General features: G+C 45.9%; 1 protein-coding gene and 1 pseudogene across 2 annotated transcripts; both read right to left on the bottom strand.

The window, feature by feature from the left end:
* On the bottom strand, nucleotides 1-25,965 carry LOC121304214 (basal cell adhesion molecule-like). Of its 2 annotated transcripts, XM_041235212.1 has the most exons (17): nucleotides 25,793-25,965; nucleotides 9,169-9,296; nucleotides 8,707-8,923; nucleotides 8,270-8,340; nucleotides 8,053-8,149; nucleotides 7,252-7,434; nucleotides 6,875-6,999; nucleotides 6,540-6,696; nucleotides 5,958-6,073; nucleotides 5,548-5,689; nucleotides 4,910-5,037; nucleotides 4,211-4,355; nucleotides 3,452-3,487; nucleotides 2,943-2,963; nucleotides 2,119-2,263; nucleotides 1,628-1,742; nucleotides 1-1,113 (listed from the first exon to the last, which is right to left on the bottom strand). In XM_041235212.1, the coding sequence occupies exons 1-17, from the start codon at nucleotides 25,851-25,853 to the stop codon at nucleotides 1,111-1,113; spliced, it is 1,890 nt and encodes a 629-aa protein (XP_041091146.1). In that variant the 5' UTR covers nucleotides 25,854-25,965; the 3' UTR covers nucleotides 1-1,110. The 2 variants fall into 2 exon arrangements, with proteins under 2 accessions (XP_041091146.1, XP_041091147.1); XM_041235213.1 differs by lacking the exon at nucleotides 2,943-2,963.
* The window catches only part of LOC121304198, a 387,591-nt pseudogene that overhangs the window by 90,300 nt on the left and 269,615 nt on the right, over nucleotides 1-27,676 (bottom strand).

Consider the following 27,676-nt stretch of genomic DNA (forward strand, 5'->3'; position numbering starts at 1 on the left):
TTTGGGCTCAGACCAGTTTATTTACACCTCTTGTGGACTTTTTTTTCAGAAGCATTTCCATTATGTATTATTTTGGGTTTTTCTTTACAGCAAGGTTGTGCGACTTTTTTACCTGAAAACAGAAACACACACACACACAGGCATACAACAACAACACAAATAATATTGCAATCTAAAAAAAAAAAAAAAAAAAAAATAAACGGAAAAGCTGCAGAAAATAAGACACATTTCAATATAAAAATCTGTCTCATGCTGTGGTATCGACAACATCGTCCAGTTCTTTGAAAAAAATACACTATCTTTAAATATCGATAAACAATAAAACACGCTAAAAGATAAAATCGCTTGTTCATTTCTCAAGCCATTATACAAAAAAAGACAGCAGAACTCATAATTGCAATGGGTGCCACTGTAGTATAAGAGATCAATGTAATGTAAGATGTCATATATAAATATATAGACAATTACACACACATGCACCCCATTTCAACTGTTTGAACTGATTGAACATTTACAGTGCAGGTCTAGATACAGTGTTAATAATTCAGACAGGCTCCCTGCAGGACTGCATGCATCGCTAGAGACACGGTCAAGCTTCAGTATTTATGACTGGGAGATAATGGTGGCAGGATTTGGGATCCGAGCCTGTTTCTCTCATTCCAATTCTGCTTTAAAATCAATTCCTAATTCCCATTTCCAAATTCCCATTCCCTTTGAATCTATTGCAGCACAGCGCTGATCAAAACGTCTGTAAAACATCAATTCCAGTGCCCTCAGAGGAACTGGAGTCAGGAATTTATTTTAAAATGGAATTGGAATGGATAAACAGGAATAGGCCATTGGCAGAAAGCATTGAACTTCTTTTGTCTTCCAACAAATTTTGTGGGTTAAAACAACAAAAACAAAAACGAAAAAAATATTCAAAACAGTCTTGTTTTCTCTCCTGCGATGGAGGGCGTGGTCTTGACTGGGAAGGTCATTCTTGGTTTTCACAGCTAGGTGGTGCCCTATCGACACGCCACCAGCTTTATTAAACTTTTCCTCCAGAATTCTCCACTGCCTTTAAGAGGCTTTGTGTTTTTTTTTTTTTTTTTTTTTTTGTCCTGTTGATCACTGCAAGACAAAAAACAAATTAAAAACCTATTAAACTCATAGAGATGACATTGCTAGTGCTAATAAAGAGGCAAAAGAACAGATTTTAAAAGATGGTCAGCGCTCCTTTAAAAGGGAGGGGCCAGTGATAGTGTTAATAAAGCTAATAAGAGGTGAGAACTAATTTATGATGCACTACAACATTAATGTGTGCGAGGAAACAAGTGTACAGCATTGATGTGCGATTGGAAAAGACTGAATAAATAACCTGACGCGGCACACACCCTCACTGTGGGAATCCACACAGATGTATCCGACGTCCGTCTGGTTAATGTTTAAACTCTAGAGCAGGGCTGGCCACAGCTGGCCCTTTCTCACTGCTGGTCTTCGTTCCTAAACCCTGCTCTAAATTTAATCTGAATTAACAGACCCTCGTTCATTATCTCATGGAAAACCTGAATGGCCCTCCGGGACTGGGATTGATTGAATGATTGGACACCCCCCCCCCCCACCCCCAATGGGTTTGACCCCTCACCTGATCTCGCATTGGCCGCTGACGCCCGTTGGAGTCCAGAAGCCCCGCCTCCTCATTGGGTTTGCCAGACTTCATCTCCACGACTATCTCGTCTGTGTTAGCCTCTGTGTTCACACTGAGAGAGAGAGAGAGAGGAGAGAGAGAGAGAGAGGGAGAGGTTTGATAAACAGCTAACCAATGGAGGCTGATTCCAGTAAACCCTGCTAATGCAGATGCAACCATCTCTCAGTGCAACGTCAAATGAAAAAGTGTCAAATTAGATGGGGAATTTTGTCTATATGTAGTGATGGCCAAAATAACATGTTTGAACTATGCCAAATTGTATTTTGCATTCAGCTGGGATTCTGAAAGCTCCACTGAAGGCCACAGGAGTGCTTTAAACTTGAGTTCAATCTGGAGATGTTGGGAGTCTTTTCCAGTTCCTGCAGAGACATGTAATGCGTTTTGTCTAATGAGTCGATACGCTCCAAGAAAGACCCCTTCGGACTCACATGTCTTCCTTCCCCTGCCGGCCGCAGGGCAGCTTGCCCTTCTTCTGAAGGAAGTAGAGGAAGCCGACGAGAATGAGGAGCAACAGGACACAGACCACGACCGCGATGACCGCCGCGCTGCTGCCCCCCTGCTCCTGACGATTCGCTGAGAGAGAGAGAGAGACAGAGAAACACACGGCTGAAAAGACAGACACGCCTGAAACCAGTGAACACTGCTGAAAACACACAAGCCTGAAACCAGCATCCGGAACCAGTGAACACTGCTGAAAACACACACAAGCCTGAAACCAGCATCCGGAACCAGTGAACACTACTGAAAACACACACAAGCCTGAAACCAGCATCCGGAACCAGTGAACACTCAATAGTACTTCTCAAACAAACATCGAAGACGCAGTGAAAGACTTCTAGTGGAAACGTTTACCATTGAATTTACACTGAAGACACTGAGAGAGACTTCTAGTGGAAACATTTATCATAAAGAGTACCTTGCAGAAACTGCTGAGAAAGACTTCTTATCCAAACATTAATACTGCCTAAGCTGCTTTTAGTATTTCTAAATTCAACACTGTCGAGGGTTTAACAACTACGGATGAATTTCGGAGAAGCCATGGGAAACACATGGGGACAAAAATACAGTGAAAAACCTATAGGGGGCGCTGTTGATCTGTACAGCACACGGTTAACTGCGAGGTCCAGAATGTGAACACAGACTAACTAAAGACAGTGAGCAGGATGAATGGTTAATAAAGCCCGGTCCGCTTCAGAGTGTGTGATGGGTCGTGCGAGGGACGGGACAAGAGAAGAGGCAGATCAATACAAACCTGTCTTGTGTATGGGGGCCACTGCAGGCAGCATGATGGAACAGGAGAGAGAGAGGGTTAGGGACACGTAGACAGGCAGAGCACAGCAAACACAAGCAGGGTTGAGGATTTCTGGGCTGCCAATAACACCTCGCTCACTGTGTGTGTGTGTGGGGGGGGGGGGGGGGGGGGGGGGTTAGGGTTTCATTTGTTCACTTTCTGCCAGCAGCCAGGGCCAGCACAAATACAAAGAGAGACCAAGAGGACCACTCAATACAAATGACAATACAACAATACAGTTATTCCAAACCGTTACTATACATCCAATAATAATACACACGTACACACACACACACACACACACACACGGTTGCTTTTGTCCCTACAACGGGCTAATAACCAATCCTGTCCGCTTGCTTTGGGTTTCCTTCTCAGACTCTGGCAGGAAGTATGAGTGTGTAAATATACCCAGTTTGTGTTCCGGTTGCTCTTCGCTGTGCCATAAGTTTGTAGAGCAGGAGACCGCTTACCTTCAGTATCTACAGGAGGTGTGACTGTTGGGGTTTCTGAAAAATAAATAAATACAATGAAAAGTGAGAAGAAATAAAAACAAAATCGGAGCTGGCCGAGAAGTGGAACCACTGCAGCAAAGAACTCCAGAACGCAGAGATTTCTACCCGTCCTGCTACGAGAGACATGCATGGAGGGAAACCAGTTATCTAGACTCAACGTGAGACTGATGGCAGTCCTGCTCATTTCACGGGTGGAAATAAGACTCTGGTTGCATGGCAGCTTCACCCATTCCAGGTTTTACTACGAGCTTGGTAAGAGAGGAGGTTTGGCGGTCCAGTGGTTCAAGAGAAGGGGCTTGGTACCAGGAGGTTCAAATCCCGGCACTGCCACTGACTCACTGTGTGTGTGTGACCCTGAGCAAGTCACTTCACCTCCTTGTTCTCCGTCCTTTGGATGAGACATAAAACAAATAAGGTCCTGTTGGAAGTGACTCTGCAGCAGTTGATTCAATTCTCTGCAAGTCAGATGTGGATAGAAATGTCTGCTAAATAATTACGAGCTTGATTAGCCGCAGTGTTTGCAGGTGTGTCTTATTAAACTCACACTGGATCACAATGCTATGCAACAGGTGGTCTTATTAAACTCACACTGGATCACAATGCTATGCAACAGGTGGTCTTATTTCCATCCCTGCGATTAAACAGGTTGTAACAATGTTTCAATGAGAGCTCCTTTGACAAAGTTTTACCCGAAGAATGCTACAGTATAATGCTGACCTTTGTAGATCGTCACTTTGAACTTCTTGCTGCTTGAGCCGTGCTCGTTGCTGGCCTCGCAGGTGACCCCGCTATCCACCAGCATGGGGGTCACTGACAGGGTCACGGTGCTGGTCACTTTGTTCCCGGTCACTGAGCTGATAGCCTGGATGAGAGAGAGAGAGAGAGAGAGAGAGAGAGAGAGAGAGAGGCTCAGTGTCAGAGCGATAGTCAGCTACCGAATTCTGATTCTTACCAGTCACACATTCCAGACGGCCCTTGAAAGATTGTTTTGGCTAGTGCCTTCGAGGTGGTGCGAGCTGCCTGCCTCCGTACCACACCCTGTTCATCATTACAGTCTCTATTTCAAGAGATGAATTAAATGCGGTGCTGTGCTAGAATAGGTCAATGACAGCTCAAATGTAACTGTACTCTGGAGTACCAGGTTTGAAGACATGTTTCAGAGCTCTACTCAGATGGTCCTTTTTAAACTTCAGTATTTTTTTGGTTTTAGCCACTAGTCTGTACCGACCAAGAGAGGTAAACAAAGTGAACTTGAACAGCAAGATTGAGAATTTATGGACTCATTTTGAGATTAGTGGAAGTATATTCTAAGCCAGAGTTTCTCAAACCCCCCTCCCCCCCCGGGAAACCCTGTTCTAAGCTACGCTTTTAATGAAGATGGTTGTTTGAATCTATGAATGTGTGGGGGTCACTGACCTCCAGTCCAGCGGGGGTCCATGAGATTTGGGGTTCGGGGTGACCCTGAGCCGTGCAGGACAGAGTGAGGAGCTCCCCTTCTTTTGATACCCTTCCACTGTAAGGCAGGTCAATAATCTGGACCTTTCCTGATACAGATGGACAGAGAGACGAGCATTAGATGGACACACTCTTATAAAATTTTGCCATAGTTAAAGCACAGAGAGGTCTGGTAAAGCATAGGGAAGCACTGTAAAGCACAAAGAGGTCTGGGAACGCATAGGGAAGCATTGTAAAGCACAGAGAGGTCTGGTAAAGCATATGGAAGCATTGTAAAGCACAGAGAGGTCTTGTAAAGCACAGGGAAGCATTGTAAAGCACAGAGAGGTCTTGTAAAGCATAGGGAAGCATTGTAAAGCACAGAGAGTTCTGGGAAAGCCTGTTAATAAACATGGCAAACCAGGGTACACCATGGTAAATGCACAGTATAACCAGGGGAAAAGCATGGGGGGGGGAGCCTGACGATTACCAGGTTAATCATAAGAACAGCGGCGCAGGGCTCTTCCTTACAGCGAAGCTGGTTACTTTGATTTATTTATTGTTTTATTGATTTCACTTTGATGCTGTGTGAGGGTGCCCCAGTGTTCCCAGTCACTCACCAGTAACAGTGACGGTGGTGTTGGCCTCCTTGACCAGTCCAGAGACGCCGGGCACGCTGGCCACACAGCTGTAGCTGCCTGCTGCCTCGAACGAGACCTCCTTCAGGACTAGCGGAGTAGACTGGGAGACCACCTGGGAGCCCTGTGACAGAGAGAAGAGGCGGGGATAACAAAGAGACAGACAAACAGAGAGACACACACAGAGACAGCCAGTCACTAGGAGACACTGAGATACAGAGACACTCGCACGAGACAGAGAGACACTCACTGACACCCACACCCACACATGCACACTGAGAACCAAACAACTAGACTGCAGATAGAAGGGCCAGTGAAATGCAGTCTCATTGTTTAAAAAGCTCTTAGTTTTAGCATGCCAAGCTGAAATTGAATGAAACACAACGACTTGCCTTCTTCCACATGAAAGAGGGTGTCTTCGAGCCAGTGGTGGTGCAGCCCAGCTCCAAACTGCCCCCTAGAGGAACCGAGACGGAGCTGGAGGGAGACACAGTGACCGGGTCCAGATCTGTGAATGAGACACACACACACACAGATTCAGATCTCAGAACACACAAACATTTCCAAACACATGAACTAAACCAACAAGTCAGGGCCCACGGAGCAACCACTGAAAAGGATAAAATAAAAGTGAGCTATCAGTAATGTGAATAAGGAGGCAGATCGCCGTGACCGCTGCGTGTTGATCTGTGTGATCTGTGTGATCTGCAGACAGCTGCTTCATATACTGATTAACTACAGCATGCGCTTTTCCATTTGTATTTCAGCATAATTGGAGAAGTAGAACTCCAGATTTATCTGACTATATGCAAGTGTGACAAGCAGACCGCTTCCATTCACCTTTGAGGTATACTGTGTAATGACTGCCTCTTAAAGAAAGCCCTTAGCAGGTTTCCTCACAATTGGGCAAGCGGTTTTCAACAGAAATGAGGCAGGTGTGGACAGACGAGGCTTACAGGGACGGGGACACTCACAGTGGACTAACAGAGTGACTTCCTTCTTCAGTTTGACCTCTGCGGGTGAATCGAAATCCAGCGCCTCGCAGCGGTACTTGCCCCCGTCGTCGCGGGTTACCGAGTGGAGGGTGAACGTTCCGGAGAAGGTGCCCTTTTCCACAATGCTGCCGTCCGACTGGAGATAAAAATAACAAGTCCCCCATTGTGACGCACAGCAAAGTGTAATAAAGCACAGTGACAGCAGAGTAAAGCAAAGAGAGGTGCTGTAGTGCATGTTAATAAACAAACCATGGTAAACTAGTCCTTATAAAAAAGGTTTACCACAGTAAAAGTGTGTGTGTGCGCGTTCTCACCTGAATCTTTGTTAACTCGTACTCTGGTTCAGGGAAACCGTCTGCCTTGCACTTCAGAATGACATCATCGCCTTCCTTCACCTTCTTCGGGGTCACCACGGCAAAGGTCACTTCCTCCGTGTAATCTGATTGGAGGGGAGGGGAGAAGGGGGTGGGGGTTAACACGTGACTTTTTTTTTTTTTTTTTTTTTGAGTTGAAACAAAGTACTTTCGCTGGACAGCACCTCTATTGAAACTCAAAACGAGAGAATCATAGAACATAGCTGTGTATCAAAACTACAATACTATCTGTTTGAAAACCACAGACCTCTCTAGTGTAACTCCGTTTTTAATATTTAACCTCGCTCCGCGGTACAGCTTGCTTGGTGAATACTCACAGTGCAGGGACAGGCTGAATTTGGGGGAGGCCTTGGTTTCCATCCTACCCCCTGGCATTTCGTACTCCACCTGGCAGTGAAACTCTGAGTCTTTGTCCTCCTTGCTGGTTTTGAAGTACAGCGTATTGGTGACGGTGTAGAGACCAGACGATTCCTTCACTACACGAGGCACCATGTACATATCTGTGGAGGTACAAAAGAGAGAACAATACCTACAGTTTACATTGATATAGACTGAGATTTAGCAATACAAAGAGAGAGAAATAGAGCCTTCATCAGTGTTATTGAAACTAGAAGAGACCGAGTCAAGCAGAGCAGCGTTTGGGCTCTATCTAGTCACAAAATAACCCTATTGTATCTTATTGGGGTTTAAGGTCGTCTGGTCGCCAACCCGGAAGAGGGGTCAGCGGAGAGTAGTCACAATAACTTTGACTTCTCGCTAGTTCGCTGGTCACAAAACCCGGAGATCAACGAAGTTAGGACAAAACTATGCTCTTTCTCGCTCCAGTTGTCTGGTGTCACAACCGAGATCCACGAAGTAGTCACAATACTTTATCTTTCTCTGGCCAGGCGTATGGTCACAAACCCGAGATCACGAAGGTAGTCACAAATAACTGTGATCTTTGCCGCTCAGTCGTCTGGTAACCAAACCGAGGTCTGTGCCTTCATCAGTGTTATTGAAACTAGAAGAGACCGAGTCAAGCAGACCAGTGTTTGGGCTCTAGTGCTTCATCAGTGTTATTGAAACTAGAAGAGAGCGAGTCAAGCAGACAAGTGTGGCTCTTGTGATTCGCTACTCACTGTCGTTGCTCTCTGTGACCTCAGGAAGGGGGGTGGAGTCTTTGTACCAGATGATTTTTGGGGCGGGGTTTCCATTCTTGCTTGTGCAAGTGCTGACCTATCGGAAGAAAGAAAAGGGGAGGAGTTTAGAACAGGGCAACATGCTGATTGGTCCAGGCAGTACAGGTTATTTAATGACCGTTGTTGCACAATAATGATTTGTTTTCTATATTCTTACCTCTGACACTGAAAGGTCAGTCACTGAGATGATCTTGGTTTGGGGGCTCACTTCAGGAGTCTGTGGGGCAGCTGAGAGGGGAAGATTAAAAATAAATACATTCGTAAATAACCAGACAAACACTGCCTACATCAGTGTTACTGAAACTAGAATAGAGCGAGTCAAGCAGACCAGCGTTTGGGCTCTAGTGCCTTCCTCAGTGTTATTGAAACTAGAAGAGACTGAGCCAAGCAGACCAGCGTTTGGGCTCTAGTGCCTTCATCAGTGTTATTGAAACTAGACTAGAGCGAGTCAAGCAGACCAGCGTTTGGGCTCTAGTGCCTTCATCAGTGTTATTGAAACTAGAAGAGACCGAGTCACAGTGTGACTCTCTCTATACTCACAGTAGACCTGCAGGTGGCCTGTGTGACAGTGCGACTCTCTCTCTCTATACTCACAGTAAACCCGTAGGTGTGCGCTCCCCTCTCCGCTCCCCGCTGGTCCCGCAGTGATCTGGCAGTGATAGTCTTGCTCGTCCCCAATCTCCACAACGCTGAGAGAGAGAGAGGAGTCCTGGTCCACACTGACCCGGCCCGACAGCTCTGTGTTCTTATCTGTGCCGGAGTCCGAGGAGCTGCGATAGGCAACGCGCTGTCTGTCCCCCCCGCGCTCCGTCTGAGAGAGAGAGAGACAGCAAGGGGTTAACTTTGGCTTCTGAATGGCTGACAGACAGTAGCCGTGCACTAGATGGCGCCACCATCAACTACAGTGCACCCTGCTGGATTGATCTAGCCTGTCTGTGAGAACAGGAGAGCAACACAGCCCCCCCCACCCAAACTGCATGAGATCAAACCTCTCTTATAATTATTGTCAGACAGACAGACAGACAGACAGACAGACTGCGCGGGCAGTGCACTCACGATGAACCACTCCACGATCACGTTGCTTGTCTTGCTGCTGGAGGAGTAGGTGCAGGGGATGCTGACGGACTTCCCCAGCTCTGCATCCACCTCACGGGGAACAGAGACCTGGACCACGGCTTGCCCGGCTGCAGAGAGAGAGGAGATTGGAGAGGAACCAGAGTGGCTTTCACAACTTTTATAAGAGTTAGTTTAACAAGGCTTGGTTTGTAATATGCTTTGCCAGACCTCTCTGTGCTTTACAATGCTTCCCTATGCTTTACCAGACCTCTCTGTGCTTTACAATGCTTCCCTATGCTTTATCAGACCTCTCTGTGCTTTACAATGCTTCCCTATGCTTTACCAGACCTCTCTGTGCTTTACAATGCTTCCCTGTGCTTTACCAGACCTCTCTGTGCTTTACAATGCTTCCCTATGCTTTACCACACCTCTCTGTGCTTTACAATGCTTCCCTATGCTTTACCAGACCTCTCTGTGCTTTACAATGCTTCCCTATGCTTTACCAGACCTCTCTGTGCTTTACAATGCTTCCCTATGCTTTACCAGACCTCTCTGTGCTTTACAATGCTTCCCTATGCTTTACCAGACCTCTCTGTGCTTTACAATGCTTCCCTATGTTTTACCAGACCTCTCTGTGCTTTACAATGCTTCCCTGTGCTTTACCAGACCTCTCTGTGCTTTACAATGCTTCCCTATGCTTTACCAGACCTCTCTGTGCTTTACCGCGCTCCGTCTGAATGCTTCCCTATGCTTTACCAGACCTCTCTGTGCTTTACAATGCTTCCCTATGCTTTACCAGACCTCTCTGTGCTTTACAATGCTTCCCTATGCTTTACCAGACCTCTCTGTGCTTTACAATGCTTCCCTGTGCTTTACCAGACCTCTCTGTGCTTTACAATGCTTCCCTATACTTTACCAGACCTCTCTGTGCTTTACAATGCTTCCCTATGCTTTACCAGACCTCTCTGTGCTTTACAATGCTTCCCTATGCTTTACCAGACCTCTCTGTGCTTTACAATGCTTCCCTATGCTTTATCAGACCTCTCTGTGCTTTACAATGCTTCCCTATGCTTTACCAGACCTCTCTGTGCTTTACAATGCTTCCCTATGCTTTATCAGACCTCTCTGTGCTTTACAATGCTTCCCTATGCTTTACCAGACCTCTCTGTGCTTTACAATGCTTCCCTATGCTTTACCAGACCTCTCTGTGCTTTACAATGCTTCCCTATGCTTTACCAGACCTCTCTGTGCTTTACCACGCCTTCACTGTGGGGGAAATTTTTTTTACATCAGATGCATCAATAAAGTCCCTTTGTTTGCAGAGGGCAAGCAGTTGGTACGAAGAATGAATTAGCTGCTGGTTTTAAAGATGCCTTCCATAGCCGTCCGCTCCCTTCTCCGTTTCATACCCTCTCTGATCACTCTTTTCTTGCACTAGTAAACTTTCCAGACAGCAGATCATGTGCTGCCCCTCCCCTCCACTCAAAGATCTTTGTTTAGTGTCAGAAATGTCCACGCTCCTCGACCTCCGACCTTTTTTCCGCTCTCTGGGGGTCGGGGGTCGTGAGGAGTCAGTGCAGCGCCTCTGAATTGCTTCAGGAATGTAAGAGAGGGTGGAATTTCACAGCAAGATTTGGAAAATTGCACCCAGCTATCAGCACACTGGGGGAATAGGGCACTTGCACTGCCAGGACCCCTGGGCTGTCTTCACACCTGCCAGTTCTGTCAGGATCTTTTAGGTTTAGTTTAGAAACCAAATGAAACCATGTTAATATTAAGCCCACAGAATGTTAAAATAAATGTCTAGTGCAACTGTGGTGTGCCCCCTCTCCCCTCTCCCCCTCTGGTTCAATGAACCTGTTCTCTGGACACTGGTGCTGCTGTTCATTGTCTGCCTCCCTATCACAGGGAAATGTGAAGAATGTGAAATAAAACCTGATTTTAAACTCCCAGAATTGACACACAGACACTGACAGTGAGACACACAAACACACACAGACCGGTAGTGACATACTCACATACACACAGTGACACACACACACACACACACACACACACGTCTGACTATCACTCAGTGGCTGCACAACACAATAGAGTTTCCATTGTGGTTGTGGTTTTGTATCACAGAAGCGTCTGGTGTCCCAGCTCTGGGCTTTGCTTAGGATCCAGCAACACGAATTCTACACCCAGCAGCACTCGGCCATCAGAGAATTTCTCATCTAAAACAATCCTCATCATCATCCTCATCATCATCATGACAATAACAATGATCGTGAAGCCGCACACTTCATTAATTTAACTGGAGCCACAACAGTGTCTTTGTGTCCCAGACTTCTCAAAGAGACTGATTTAGCAGCTTTTGTTGCTGGCTGCGTTTCAGATCCCACAAGTTATCTAATCAAGCTGTGGAGCTGCTGAGCGCTTTGGTATTTTCAAAGCCGACCCTGGTTAATATAATGAGCTCATTAGAAGACACAGAGGCCCTGGCTCGCTGCTGAAATATTTACTGTTTTGGCCGATCTGCCCCGGAGTTCACAAGGCAGTAGTTGCAAAGGGTTTACTCTTCATAAAACCAATTGCTGTTTCAAATACTGACATGAATCCTTATGCTTTACCAGACCTCTCTGTGCTTTACAATGCTTCCCTATGCTTTACCAGACCTCTCTGTGCTTTACAATGCTTCCCTATGCTTTACCAGACCTCTCTGTGCTTTACAATGCTTCTCTATGCTTTACCAGACCTCTCTGTGCTTTACAATGCTTCCCTATGCTTTACCAGACCTCTCTGTTCTTTACAATGCTTGCCTATGCTTTTCCTTGCTGTCACTGTGCTGTATCACACTGTGCTGTGTGTTTACTGCGAGACAGGGTCAGGTCTGTTGCTCAGCAGTCCCTCTGAAGGGATATTGAACATGTCGGACTGCTCTTGTATTCCTGTTCCTATTAATCAGCCCCCCCCCCATCTAACGAAGTGACTCAGCTGTGCTTCTCCCCCCCATGCAGAGGGGCAGATGGTGACTAGGTAATTGGGAGGGTAATTAGCGACTGCCTGCACCGACTGGTCCGAGCGCTCAGCTGGGGGCTTCATTGGGGGGGGGGGGGGCAGCACTCTGACACAGACACAGAGAGATAGACACACACACACAGATACAGATACACAGAGAGACACACACACACAGAGGCACAGAGACAGACATTGTGTGTGTGTGTGTCCACCTCTGGGACTGAGTAGCAGGTCTACCGATGGACTCTTTAGTGAGACACACACAGAAACGTGTCTGTGTCTCTCTCATCTGTGTGTGTGTGTCTATGTCTACACACTCTCTGGTGTGTGTGTCTCTGTCTGTCTATCTGTGTGTTGAGTGTCTATGTCTATGAGTGTGTCTCACACTGTGTGTATGTGAGTGTCTTGTGTGTGTTGAACTTTCGTAAAAAATTTTAACAGCAACTCGGTAAAACTATACAATCAAACACACACACAGAGACAAACACACACACGCACACACACCTCCCCATTCACTGTCAGAGTGAAAAGCCCAGATATTGTCACCGAATGCAAACCAACACAATGGCTCTTCCTCCTGCTGTTCTGTGGTTAAAAGCTAAGTGAAGACAGATAAGCAGACAGCCAGGCAGACAGACAGCGCGCTAATGCACCAGCCTCTCATCCCTGCCTTTTACAATAAAGTGAAGGCATGGCACTTTGCACAAGAGAATGACAGCTTGTACTGTTAATAACAAGGTATACAGCAGCGGTCTCTGATCCAGGCTTCTGAAGAAACTCGCTCTGTCATTAGTGGCACAGACCAGCTAGCCTTGGTGCTCTGCCGGTGAAAATTAAAAGGGCAAGGCCACACACTAGACCCAACTTGTATCCATGTTTCAATGTGGACCCCACCTGCAGCTCAACATCCCGCCCCCCCCCCATTCCCCTATACAGGTATCCCATGGCAAAGAGCCCCACAGGAAAAGCACAGCAAAGTCTAATTCAGTGTAAAGGCAAGCTTGCTGATAAGGAAACCCATTGCTTGTTCAGGGATGATATATGGGGGTTAAAGGTGTCTTACACTGGCTCTCTCTCAGATAGATGGATAGATAGATAGATAGATAGATAGATAGATAGATAGATAGATAGATAGAAGGAAACGTGTACCAAAAGGTGCTAAATCAAAAAAAAGGTCCCGGAGGACGATCAATCAATCAATCAATCAATCTTTATTTTATATAGCGCCTTTCATAGCGGAGCACCATCACAAATCGCTTTACAAATTCCATAATACTGCAAATAGAGAAATGTATCAAACATGATATACAGTAAAAAACAAAATGCATAATACATTAAATACAGTGGAAAGAGCAGAATACATGATAGCAGCATAATACATGAAATAGTGCATTAAATACAGTGGAAAGAGCAGAGTACATGATAGCAGCAGAATACATGAAATAGTGCATTAAATACAGTGGAAAGAGCAGAGTACATGATAGCAGCATAATACATGAAATAGTAGCAGCAACACAGTAGCTAATGGCAGAGATCAGGTTTAAAGAGCACGGGGAGCAAGAGAGAACAGGTGGGTCTGGAGAGCTGATTTAAAGCGAGTGACGTTGGGGGCATCACGCACCAAAACTGGGAGAGATTCCAGCTCTCATGATGATTTCAGAATAGAATGTTCTTTCCAAGAGGTTCCAAACACACACACATATATATATATGTATATATATATAGGATTTTCCTACAATTAATAAACTACCACACCATTCTCAAAACAATAGGCAATACACACGGGCTGATAACAGCGAACATCAAACGCAACTGCAACGGTAGCTAAGAGACAAATGTATTCCGTGGCAAAATGTTTTTTCAAAACAAACATTCAGTAAAGATACATCGCAAAATAAACACACGCATGAGATTGTCAATATCACAGAGCTAAATATACACAAGTAACAGCTGTAGCGATGAACTGGACACGCAACACAGATAGGCCGAGCTAAATATACACAGCAGCGCTGCAGAACCGCAACACTTCAAACAGCTCTCTGTTTCAGCAGCTCCCCTCCCGATAACGCCTCTTCACAACGAGACAACCGCAGAGAAACCTTTGCAGTAACCCCACTCGAGAGCGAATCACTTTCGCGCTGATTGTTTGGGAAACAGTGAAGCCATGGTCAAGCGTAGGGAAGCATTGTAAGGCACAGAGACGTCTGGTAAAGCACATGAAAGCATTGTAAAGCACAGAGAGGTCTGGTCAAGCGTAGGGAAGCATTGTAAATCTCTCTCCTTCTCCCCCTCTCTCCCTCCACGTGGTACACGGCATCCTGTGGAATTCACACCGCTTGGCTTCAAGGGCATTTGTCCCTGCTCTCTCCCCCTGCCCAGCCCTGACTCACTGTGCTGGCTCCTCCACTGGGATCATTGGCTAGCGAGGCTGTTTTTAAACTTTCTATTCCTTCAAGAACACAGTCACGGGATTTCTGCGGCTGCATCCGATTTAACACATAGCGTTCCGAGGGGCTTCTCCCTTCAGTGCTGCCTGAGACTGGAAATCAAAACCTCCTATCAGCTTTATTAACAGGATCACCGCTCCCCCAGCTCAAAGGAGCGCTGACCATCTTTAAAACCCATTCTCTCACCTCTTATTAGCTTTATTAACAGGATCACCAGCCCTCTTTAAACGAATGCTGATCTAGGCGTTCACATCTAATCTTATATCATATCAGCACGCTGTATCGCAGTCAGAGAATGGCTGGAATTTCAAATCTGTTTTTCTGCACAAAACTAAAAAACTCAAAAGCAGAAAGCGCTTGGGAGAATGTTTTGACTGCAGAGATCAACACCTGACTCACAGACAGCTGGGTCAGCAGATCCGATCAAGAAGAAAAACATCATTTGGGAAGCACCGGCTGTAAATGACTAACCAGCTCATCTGACCGCTGTGCGGTAAACAAGAGGTGCTCCTCAACTGAGACACACTCGAGAGAGAGCGGGCGTAGAACTACTGAAGGAAACTCAGTGAATTCAATGACAAACGCTTGCACTAGAAACAGTGTAAATTCAATAACTTTTACTAGATGAAACTTTTATAAGGCTTACTTTACTGTGGTTTGTGGACCAGACCTCTCTGTGCTTTACAATGCTTCCCTGTGCTTTACCAGACCTCTCTGTGTTTTACAATGCTTCCCTATGCTTTACCAGACCTCTCTGTGCTTTACAATGCTGTCGCTGTGCTGTATTTCACTTTGCTTTTACTATGCGGGGTGGCTTGTATAATGGAGCGGTTTTCTTGTTTACAGGGAATGTAACAGCTTAGGGTTAAGAGTAGAAAAAAACTGGAAAAACAAAGCCTCTAACGAGCTAACTGCTTAACGAAACCAAACAGAGAGGAGGGGGGATAATTAGCAGACTCCTGCCTGCACGCAAACTGTAAAAACAATGAAGGGCAGGCTTGTCTGAGCGCGCTGGAATGTGGGAATGGGTTTAGCTACCGGGAGCCGATAGCTGTAATCAGGATTGTCCACTCCAGCGCTTCACAGCTAGTCATTGAACAGCAGCTGGTGGTACAGAGCTCAGAACAGCTGTGAGGGGCAGGTGGGGGGGTTCTAGAAGCTCTGCAGGAGTCAGAACGAGTCTCGACATGGCAGCCTGCTAGCAGCACTGTAATGAAACAGGAGTGCCCACAGTCAGCTGGGCGCCAGTGCACAAGCCAGCCTTTGAACACAGCTATAAAAACTCATGCTTCCCTGTGCTTTACAATGCTTCCCTGTGCTTTACCAGACCTCTCTGTGTTTTACAATGCTTCCCTATGCTTTACCAGACCTCTCTGTGCTTTACAATGCTTCCCTGTGCTTTACCAGACCTCTCTGTGTTTTACAATGCTTCCCTATGCTTTACCAGACCTCTCTGTGCTTTACAATGCTTCCCTGTGCTTTACCACATCTTTGTGCTTTACAATGCTTCCCTATGCTTTACCACACCTCTCTGTGCTTTGAAATGTTCATCAGTGTTATTGAAACTAGAAGAGACCAAGTCAAGCAGTCAAGCCTGAGGCCAGTGTCTTCAACAGTGTTAATGTTTTCTCATTAATCAACATTAATCAGTCTGGTTGACCCTGTCAGTGTTGATACAAGACAGACTGTCCTGTCATTAAAATCAGATGCTCTTGTAGTTTTTGGGACAATGACACACAGAGAAAAAATAGACCGAACAAACACACCCCCCCCATCTACAAAAGAACCTGTCCACCGTGTGCGGTCCTCGGGTGCGTTCTTGGACCAGGTGGTATAAATGGGGGGGGGGGGGGGGGGGGGGAGTGGGGGGGGGGGGGGGGGGGGGGGGGGGGGGGGGGGGGGGGGGGGGGGGGGGGGAGCAATTAACGACCACTTATCCTAGGAACGTGGCTATGTTTGTATGTATGTCAGTCAATAATAGCCCTCTGAAAGTCAATATAATATACAGCACTAGACCCTGACTTCAATAGGAACAGGGCACAGAGATACAAACATACATACAGTCAATGATATTGATAATACAGCCCTCTGAAATGTCTTTATAATATACAGCACTAGACCCTGATATTGATGAGACACAGCCCTCTGAAATGTCTTTATAATATACAGCACTAGACCCTGATATTGATGAGACACAGCCCTCTGAAATGTCTTTATAATATACAGCAATAGACCCTGATATTGATGAGACACAGCCCTATGAAATGTCTTTATAATATACAGCACTAGACCCTGATATTGATGAGATACAGCCCTCTGAAATGTCTTTATAATATATAGCACTAGACCCTGATATTGATGAGATACAGCCCTCTGAAATGTCTTTATAATATACAGCACTAGACCCTGATATTGATGAGATACAGCCCTCTGAAATGTCTTTATAATATACAGCACTAGACCCTGATATTGATGAGATCCAGCCTGGGGTCAAAGTTTACCGGTGGCATGTTGAATTAGCCCCAATACCCGCTCTGACCGCCCCTCTGGACAGTCGCACAGTGCCTTGCGGGTGTCCACGGTTACGTGGTCGAAGGTCGTGTCAAGTTTAACGACCCTTATCATGACATTACAAGCTTCGACGAACCAGGAACTGTGGGGCGGGGAACCTTTCCTAATTCATCTCAATAGAGAAAAAAAAAGGCCACGCAATCCTGCTAGAGAAAGCTGTAACATACCTGCAGCGCTAGCCATAAAGCAAACCTTTACCGACAGTGCAGCGTGTTTGCAATGACATGCAATGACACCCTGTCCTCGCATTCAGAGCGACGGATTTCGGGTTTCTGCCCTTGTGAGGGGTGGAAGGGTGCCTCGCTTGTCGACGTATCGCGACCCTTTCCTCGCACCTCGTATCGGCGACGGAGGTCTGTGTGGTTTGTGTCGGGGTACAGGACCGGCGAAATGGAGCCATCATTAAATCAGTTTTAATCTTATCTATCATACAAAAATGCACACGTGTCATATACAGAACGTATATGAAATTCATATACAGGCAATATATGAAATAAACAGAAATAAGCCCGAAGCGATAAAAAACAAATTAGGTGTCATCTCTAAATTACCTTCCCACTTCCAAATGTATCTCAAGGGACCGTTAGATAAAGGATCGACTCCCAGTCCCATTAAAAACGCAGCCGCTTTGAAACAACCTCATATCGCTGTCAGTCTGCCTGAGGATTGTTTTCTTTGTTTCCCTTGAGTTATTAATATTTTTCTCTCTCCCGTTATTTACAGATTATGCGAGATTTTACCCAGGCAAAAACGACAATCTTCTGCGCGGGTGTGAGCGGAATCTCTACAGCCCTGACATGCCGGGTCTACCCTATGATAAGTGTTTTTCGTCCTCTGTTTATATGGCATCGGCTTCTAAATGTAATCATGTTGCGCTGGAGCGGAGTGTCTGTGCATTATGCATGACTCCTTTATCCCAGAGATCTTCTCCTCTGTCATCCTGCAATCACCGTTTCATCCTTCCTTCGCTCCCTGGAGTCTCTAACCCTGCACTAGCATTAGCAATGCGACACACACACACAAACACGTTAACACCCCTTAGTCACAGCACAGCAAATGTGATACAGCACAGTGACAGCATGGTAAAGCATAGGGAAGCATTGTAAAGCACAGAGAGGTCTGGTAAAGCATAGATAAGCATTGTAAAGCACAGAGAGGTCTGGTAAAGCATAGGGAAGCATTGTAAAGGAGAGGTCTGGTAAAGCACAGGGTAACCGTGGGAAAAGTGTGGGGGAGGAAAACTACAAAAATCCCATTAAAAGTTTATTTTTTCCATTGCATTCCTGGCAAAGAAGTTTAAAGCAAACTCTATGGCTTCGAGAGAGCTCTCAGAATCGTATCTAAACTCCACGAGCTGCAGCAGCGTGAGACCATTCCCTCCCACGGGGCGTGCAATGAAAGTGTGTTTTTATTTGCTGCTGTATTTCGAAGAGGGCCAAGTGTTTCCATTAGAAAGTCCCCCTGGGGTGCGATGAATGAATCAGAAAAGGATTGAGAGAGATGCAGTGAGTAACCTGCGAGGTCTGAGACACTCAGAGTCACGTGATCACACCGACACCAGCCTGCTCTTTGTGTTAATCACAGAAGTGCAATTCAATCACTGTGAGAGGCTCAGGACAGGCTGCGCCACCCCTCCCTCTGCCTTCAGCCCTCTCCCTCACCCTCTCTCAATCTCCCTTTTATTTTTGTAACAATTCAAGCAGTTATAACTGGATTTACACAGATCAGATCCGACGGGAAAGGGTCACCCATCCGGAATAAATAAACCAGCAAACCTGATCCAGGACCAGGGGAGCAGGTGACTCTGCAATTCGGAAACCATGAGGGTGCCCCCCTCCCACCCCTCTCTCTCCTGGCTGTGTCTCGTGATTTAGGTAGTCCTGTCTCTCCTGGCTGTGTCTCATTATTCAGTCCTGACTTGTCTCTATGCTGGCTTGTTTGCATCTCTTGTCTGTCTGCAGCAGCTCTCTGTTGTCTGTTGTCTGGCTGGATAGCGTGCATCAGTTATCTGTAAACACACCCGCATGGAATTGTTTTTGATGGTAAAGTGTGGGGGGGGGGGGGAGACAGAGAGAGAGAGAGAGAGAGAGAGAGAGAGTAGGGAAGAGAGAAGTAAAGGGAGAAAGAAAAAAGAAAAGGAAGAAAGGTCGGACTCTTGCTTCTGAGTTTTGTTAATCCCTCTCCTGTTCTCCATGAGGGAGGCCCTCCTTGGAAATGGTTGCCGTGGATACAGTCTGGTTCCCCCAACCCCCTGACCCCCCAAGGAAACGCTGCCAGCAGCTCCTGAGTTCCTCTTGAATATGAAGTGTGCTGCTGTGTCTCTCTCAACCCCCAGCTCTCAATCCTCTCACACAACTTACTGTTGCAGTCAGAAAAACTCAGTTTCTTCCAGGTTCGATAACACTGACAAAGGCACTAGCCAAGAGAAAGCTCTGTGCTTGATGTGTGTGAATTTTCTTTCTCTCTCCCTCCCTCGGCTGTGCTGATTTTACAAGGTCGCTGAAATCCTCCACATTGAACCGGTCCAAGACAAAGCCCTGCCTGAGTGTGGAAAGTTTTCTATTGACAGAGCTGCTGTCCTCTCCCAGCTCTGAGACAACAAGACCAGCTGCTGCTGATCAAACACACAGAGGCACGGAAACACAGACACACAGAGACAAGAACACAGAGACACGGAAACACAGACACAAGCACAGAGACAGAGACACAAGTGACCACGGAAACACACAGACTACAAATACCTGTTTTTAGACAGTAAAACGCAGTGAAATTAGCCTTTTTTTATTGTGAAAAAAATAAACACGGCCGTACTTCTAAACATCCCTGATCAATTAATTAATTAATTTGTTTATTTGTGTTTTTTTTTAAAGCACGTTTCTAATGAGTCACCCATTCCTCCTTGAGGCTTTCTTATAACAGAGAGAGTCGTCTCTTATCTGAGTCGGGGACTGGCTTCAACGGGACTAAAGAGTGCGGCCCAGGGAGGAGACAGAGCAGGGGAATGCACACCCTGGAGGCTGGATAAATTAAAAAAACCTTGCCTCCCTCCCTCCCTCCCTCCCTCTCCCTCCTGTCGAAACGTTTGTCATTGAATTAACCCTTCCATGTGTGGCGGCGACCTCATATGAGGAAGGAAAAAAGTCTTTATATATCTGTATCTATGTATAAGGGGTTTGCAGAAGATGAGCCATCAAGTGTATGAGAGCCTCAGAGAGCCCCCCCCCAAAATAAAGAGAAGAATATATATTTTTCTTATGTTCACGCATGAAAGAGTTAATATTATTATTATTATTATTCTCACAGAATGAATGGAAAACCTGGACTGGCTCTCAAACTGCTCTGCAATGTGAGTCTTATTACTATTCTTATGAAGAAGCTAACAGCATGAAATCCTGATGTGTCTCTCAGAGTGCTTTATCTTGAATAGCTGCAGATTGGGCTAGAGGTGGGATAGAGGTGGGCTAAAACACCCCCCCGTCCCCCCCCCGTCCGTCCGTCCGTCCGTCCGTCCGTCCGTCCATCCATCCATCCCTCCGTCCGTCCGTCAAACAAACATAACATCTTCCACTTTAGAGAAATCAGCAAATTCCAGGGAAATAATCTCAAACAAAAGTGTGCCAACAACCCTCCCCCTGGACTCTCTCACATCTAACAGCCCTGCATTGTTAATAGGCATTCCACAGTGATGGGAGCGCAGGTATTTCACTGTGCAATTACAAAGAGCAAACAGCGCTCGGAGAACAAGAAGAGGGCTACGGGGGAGGGGGGCAGGGGCATTCATTTACCTCCGGCTTCAAAAACAACCCCCCCTCCCTTTCTAAAGCTTGTCTTCAGTATCACTCTCACACCACTTTTGTTTGCAACTTTCAGAGTTCAGATGCAGATAGTATCTGCAAACAACATTCTGAAGAGAGCGAGTCAAGCAGACCAGCGTTTGGGCTCCAGTGCCTTCATCAGTGTTATTGAAACTAGAAGAGACCGAGTCAAGCAGACCAGCGTTTGGGCTCCAGTGCCTTCATCAGTGTTATTGAAACTAGAAGAGACCGAGTCAAGCAGACCAGCGTTTGGGCTCTAGTGCCTTCATCAGTGTTATTGAAACTAGAAGAGACCGAGTCAAGCAGACCAGCGTTTGGGCTCTAGTGCCTTCATCAGTGTTATTGAAACTAGAAGAGACCGAGTCAAGCAGACCAGCGTTTGGGCTCTAGTGCCTTCATCAGTGTTATTGAAACTAGAAGAGACCGAGTCAAGCAGAGCAGCGTTTGGGCTCTAGTGCCTTCATCAGTGTTATTGAAACTAGAAGAGACCGGGTCAAGCAGTTTGAGCTGACGCGTCGATGAAACTTGAATCTTCAAACATTAAATAATGTTATCTGAGCTGCAGCCTGGCTGTCTGCCCAGAAGATACAGCATGTATATTTTTCAGGGATCACTGAAAAAAAACATAAAAAGGATTGTGGCACCAAAACAGCCTTCTCTTCCTGGCACTATAGTAATGAATCATAAATAACCAGGAATGAACAGAGCAGACCACATAATGAGAGAGAGAGAGAGAGAGAGAGAGAGAGAGAGAGAGAGAGAGAGAGAGAGAGAGACTGACAAACACAATGACACACACTGACAGACATATTGAAACACACACACAAAGACATACTGACAGATACAAATTCATTAGATCTGTTTGGACGATAAAAATGTCCCATAGTAAAACCACAGCAAAGTGAAGTAAAGCACGGAGAGGTCTGGTAAAGCATATGGAAGCATTGTGAAGCACAGAGAGGTCTGGTAAAGCACAGGGAAGCATTGTGAAGCACAGAGAGGTCTGGTAAAGCATAGGGAAGCATTGTAAAGCACAGAGAGGTCTGGTAAAGCACAGGGAAGCATTGTGAAGCACAGAGAGGTCTGGTAAAGCATAGGGAAGCATTGTAAAGCACAGAGAGGTCTGGTAAAGCACAGGGAAGCATTGTAAAGCACAGAGAGGTCTGGTAAAGCATAGGGAAGCATTGTAAAGCACAGAGAGGTCTGGTAAAGCATAGGGAAGCATTGTAAAGCACAGAGAGGTCTGGTAAAGCATAGGGAAGCATTGTAAAGCACAGAGAGGTCTGGTAAAGCATAGGGAAGCATTGTAAAGCACAGAGAGGTCTGGTAAAGCATAGGGAAGCATTGTAAAGCACAGAGAGGTCTGGTAAAGCATATGGATTCAGTACAGTATAATTAACAGTAATAAATATTGCAGTCAATGCGAAATGCATATAAAGAACTTAACAGTAAATACAAACACTGTCAGTTTTGACCACCGAATGCATTTCAAGCTCTTGTACCCAAGCTTCGAACATTCGTCACATTCATCAAACCACTGCGGTTAGAAATCCTTGTGCGATACATCAATTAATAAAATTACAGAAGAAAGAAAATAACAGAGGACGTGCTGTGTAATGAAGCCCCGAATCGGAGCTCAGGTCACACTCGCTGAAGCCCTGAGCCCCTGCATCTGCATCTGAAAGGCCGTCAGCACTGACTCACTGAGCTTTGGGTGACGGGGGGGGGGGGGGGGGGGGGGGGGGCCTTTCTTCAAACAGGACTTTTTCTATCGTGGCGCGGATGACTCTGCAGCCCGGGGACCGCGCTAACACTGCGCTCTATTCATTATCATCAACGCGCTTGCTTTCCGGCCACGCCGCTGTTCAGATAGGAGGCGGTCAAGTGGTTAGCCAGGGAGTCCTCTGACCTCTGGAGGTGAAAGGCTGACGGGGATCGTGCGGTATTTGATAGAGGGAGGGGAGAGCCCTGTGTGTTGGTTTTGTATCGCAGTAAATTTACGCTGAATTAACCCTCCTGTGAGAAGTGCAGGAGCTGCGCTTCGGTTTGAGCGGCCTGTCTTGATACGGCATTAGCAACGACTCACTCACTGACAGCCCAGAGTGTGACCCTGCCACTGAACCTCCTTGTGCTCCCTCTCTGTTCCAAGTGACTCTGCAGCTGATGCATGGTTCACACACCCCTAGTCTCTGCAAGTCGCCTTGGATAAAGGCATCCGATAAATAAACACACAATAATAACAATAATAATAACAATAATAATAATAATAATAATAATAGCAGTCCCAGTGTGTCTAGGTAACAAGCTCAGGTGTGTCTTATTAAACTCATAGTGAATCCCGAAATGGTTCTAACTGCAGTGCAATTGGGGATAATTTTTCCGTCCCTGAATTCAATTAAATAGAAACAAAAAAACAAACCCGCTTCTTCTCTTTCACTTCACGTATCTGTTTGTCTGCTTTATTAACCGGTCCCCCCCTCCTTGTGTATTGTAAAGTCTACAGTAGCTTTGCACAGCGCCAAGCAGAAATTTACACCAGCAAGCTGCGCGCACTGCCAAGACTCGTTACAATAAATAACAAGGACAAATCAAACAGCCAGACTGTGCAACCCACATGCAATGCATCACAGCCGCCTGAAAAACGCTTATTATGAAAATCCAGGAGCTTTCAACTGAAAACTCTGTCTGTCTGTCTGTCTGTCTGTCTGTGTGTGTGTGTGAGAGAGAGAATACGTCATGCATTCACCCGCATTGTTCTATAAAAAGGCTATTCGGCTCGTTTGATGGATTTCAATTGTGTGGTCATGGTTTAATTATGACTATTATTAGTAATTCACTCAGATCCCTATTATTGCAAAGTGTTCTTTTAAAACCTTTGTAACTGCAGACACAGGACACCCGAGATGCGCGCAGACACACACACACACACACACAGATCTATCAGCCCCACCCCACAATAACACAGGTGCGCATCCAAACATTGAGTTTCACAACATAACAGCTCGATGAATCTGCACATTCATTAAAACTCCGGGTTAATTCATCCGCTTGACTCCATTACGGGACACAGCAGCACTGCGCATTCCTTGCCCGATAGGAGACAGCGCCGGCAGACAGTTTTATTATCATTTACACACGCACAAAGAAAATCTGCTCATTTTAATTAAAATCGGCTAATTAATTTTTAAACAATTAACACCGTGGTCAGCGTGTCTGCACAAGAGTCTTTAAGGAAAACTACAAAATATATATTATATATCTATCTATGAGGGTTGATGTGTTCGTTATATTATATATATTATATTTATTTAATTATATATATATATATCTATACGATGTGAACATAACTTTCTCATTATTTGTAATTTAATGAGGTGGCGTAATTTTAAAAAAAAAATTATGAAGAGGCAGAATAAGCCATTTGCGTGCGAGTTATTCCGCTCAGTGTTATATGATGAATGAATCTGCATTTATTACACTGGGCAGCGAGAGTCTCCTCTACCGCTGAAACAGGACTAGAGACAACGAGGGAATGAAATCGAGAGTTTAGTTACACACACTGACAGACACACTGACAGACACACATACACACTGACAGACACACACACACACACACACACAGACAGACACACACACACACTGACAGACACACACACACACACACACACAGACAGACACACACACACACACACACACTGACAGACACAGACACCCACACACACACAGACAGACACCCACACACACTGACAGACACACACACACACTGACAGACAGACACACACACACACTGACAGACACACACACACACACACACACACACACACACACACACACACACACACACACACTGACAGACACACACACACACACTGACACACACACACACACACACTGACAGACACACACACACACACTGACAGACACACACACACACTGACAGACACACACACACACACACACACACACTGACAGACACACATACACACTGACAGACACACATACACACACACTGTATGTATGTTGTACACACACACTGTGACAGACCACACTGTCTGACATGACAGACATGACACACCACTGACTGTCTGTCTGTGGATGACACCTGTGACTGTCACACTGTGGATGTGTGCTGGGTGACTCACACACACACACACACACACAAATTCAAATATTTCTACAGTCAATGTCTTTTGAAAGGTAAGCGGCTATCAGAGTTTCTGATTTGAAACGGCTTTGCACACACACACACATTTAAAATATGTTTTAAAAACGAGGACTGCGAAGATCTGGCGAAGTACGGTTCCTAATATACAGACCAGTCCGGCGCCGGCAGACCAACACCGAGAGAAGCGATCGACCCGAACAGACCAGCACCCCCCACCCCCAAAAACAGCGTCCTTCTCCGCACTGGCTAACGCGTCGCGCCCTTTGTCAGAAGAAAAAGATCGCAAGAAAGTCGAACAACTTTGACACAAAAAAAACTAAAAAATAATTTAAAAAAACACTATTTATACTGATTAAATAGCGACCACAGTGCCTGCTCTACTCAACCAAAATAATAATAATAATAATAATAATAATAATATAATAATAAAATTAAAAAGCACAGAGAGGTATACGTAAAGAACATTATTAACCAAACCAGGGACACTGCCTGTATAGCAAGAGAAATACATCGCGGGAAAGCGCGCAGAAACACTGTGCTGAACTCGCATGGGTGTGAACCCCCTTTTTTCTTTTTTTATGTTAGACAAGCCCCCTCGCATATATTTACTGGGACTCGCTTACCTTGCAAGGCTGCCGCTGCGAACAGAAGGACCCAGACTGGGCGAGCGAGTTTCCCTTCCATGCTTCCTGCGGGTCGGGTCGCTGAAGGGGCTGGTTTTGTGCTGGTAAGTTGCGTTGAGACAGTGTAAGAGCGGACTGGTGCGCGGTGTGTGTTAGTGGGAGCTTAGGGGGGGGCGTGGAGAGAGGGCGGCTCCTTTTTAGTATAAGACCGGAGTGGGGGGGGGGCGTTTCTACCCCTTTATTTGACAGACAGGCTGGCTGTGGGAACAGGTGGACCAGAGCGCACTGCAACTGTTTTTGTGAGGGCTAAAGAAAATAGGGTTTCCGTTTTTTAAAAGACCGCGCCCTGTTTGTTCAGCCTCGCTGGATGGTACCGGTGCAGTCCATTAACAATGCATGTGTGTGTGTGTGTTTGCAAGGGGGGTATAACTGTATAACTGTACAGAAATGTACACAAAACGCACACGCAATATTTATATTTAATTATATAAGTATATTTTATACAGCAGCGCACCCTCTTGGAAAAGGGGGTTCCTCTCTATTTACAATAAGAGACGCTAGACTGCGGTTTACAAGCTGGGGACTGACTCGTTACAACACAGCACAGAACCCTGATTCGATTCGGTAGGTTCTATACATAAAGAACAACTCTGGCGCACAGGTTCTGCAGAACGCGTAACAATGGGCTGCTACTAGGACCATGGTTCTGGACTCCGACTCGCGTTGCTCAGCCCTTCTCTTTACAATACAGCGCTCCAGAGATGCACGTCGTTATAACGCGAACCTTTAACTCAAAGGCGTAGTCGGGTGGGTGTGTCTTTGTTTGAAGAACGGATCCACTATTATGTTTTTCTATTACTATGATTAATATGATGATCATTGTCACTGCTATTAGCTGTATTAGCACAGCTGTTACAGCATTGTCTGCTTCCCGTGGCTAATTAATAAGAGAGACAATGGGTTTGAAAGAATTATTGGTAGCACGCCTTTAAAGGGAGTGGCGTTGACAGTGTGCTAATTATAGGGGTCAGACTTGGGTCTCCCTGACCGTCACCTGGCGCCTCCTCAAGACACACCTGTTCAAACAGCACCTGTAAGACTCGCAGCTCTCCACTGGACTGGACTGGGGGCACCCGGTTCTACCAGTACCCGCACCAGTCTGTACTCGCACTGAACTGCCCTTATACCTCGCCCTTCACTACTACCGGGCTTAATTATATAGTCTCTCGCTCGTATTTAATTTTAAAGGAAACCAAATTCACTCTTTCGTGTTCGAAATCGTTCTGATTCATTTATTGGATTCACTGCTCCTAACTGAATTTGCAAGCAAATACTTTTGGTCGAGGAGGCGTCTGTGTCAGTGTCTGTGTCAGTGTCTGTGTCTGTGTGTGTGTGTGTGTGTGTGTGTGTGTGTGTGTGTGTGTGTCTGTGTGTGTGTGTGTGTGTGTGTGTGTGTGTGTGTGTGTGTGTGTGTGTGTGTGTGTGTGTGTGTGTGTGTGTGTCTGTGTGTGTGTGTGTGTCTGTGTCTGTGTGTGTGTGTGTGTGTCAGTGTGTGTGTGTGTGTGTGTGTGTCAGTGTGTGTGTGTCTGTGTCTGTGTGTGTGTGTGTGTGTGTGTGTCTGTGTGTGTGTGTGTGTGTCAGTGTGTGTGTGTGTGTGTGTGTGTGTGTGTGTGTGTGTGTCTGTGTGTGTTTTTTGTATGTTTTACGCTATATAAATTGTGTTTGTGAGCTCTCATATTTGTTGACAGCGATTTCGCTCCAGTCAGTGCTGGAATCGCCTTACCCCTACATCGCTTTTACTGATGCACTATCATGCAATTAATACACAACACACAATTACACTAAAACTGAGTTACTGGCTTGTTTTCTTCTTCTGCATTCGAG

The sequence above is a fragment of the Polyodon spathula genome, chromosome 37 (assembly GCF_017654505.1).
Source record: "Polyodon spathula isolate WHYD16114869_AA chromosome 37, ASM1765450v1, whole genome shotgun sequence".
In the NCBI taxonomy this organism is placed as follows: domain Eukaryota; kingdom Metazoa; phylum Chordata; class Actinopteri; order Acipenseriformes; family Polyodontidae; genus Polyodon; species Polyodon spathula.

Bases quoted from the DNA above. Each gene is read 5' to 3' on its own strand.
- LOC121304214 (XM_041235212.1), bottom strand. From the start codon at position 25,853: ATGGAAGGGAAACTCGCTCGCCCAGTCTGGGTCCTTCTGTTCGCAGCG. The intron at 9,297-25,792 runs GTAAGCGAGTCC...CTCTCTCTGCAG, and splicing joins CGCAGCGGCAGCCTTGCAAG to CCGGGCAAGCCGTGGTCCAG. The intron at 7,435-8,052 runs GTGAGTAGCGAA...GTACCTCCACAG, and splicing joins GGTCACAGAGAGCAACGACA to ATATGTACATGGTGCCTCGT.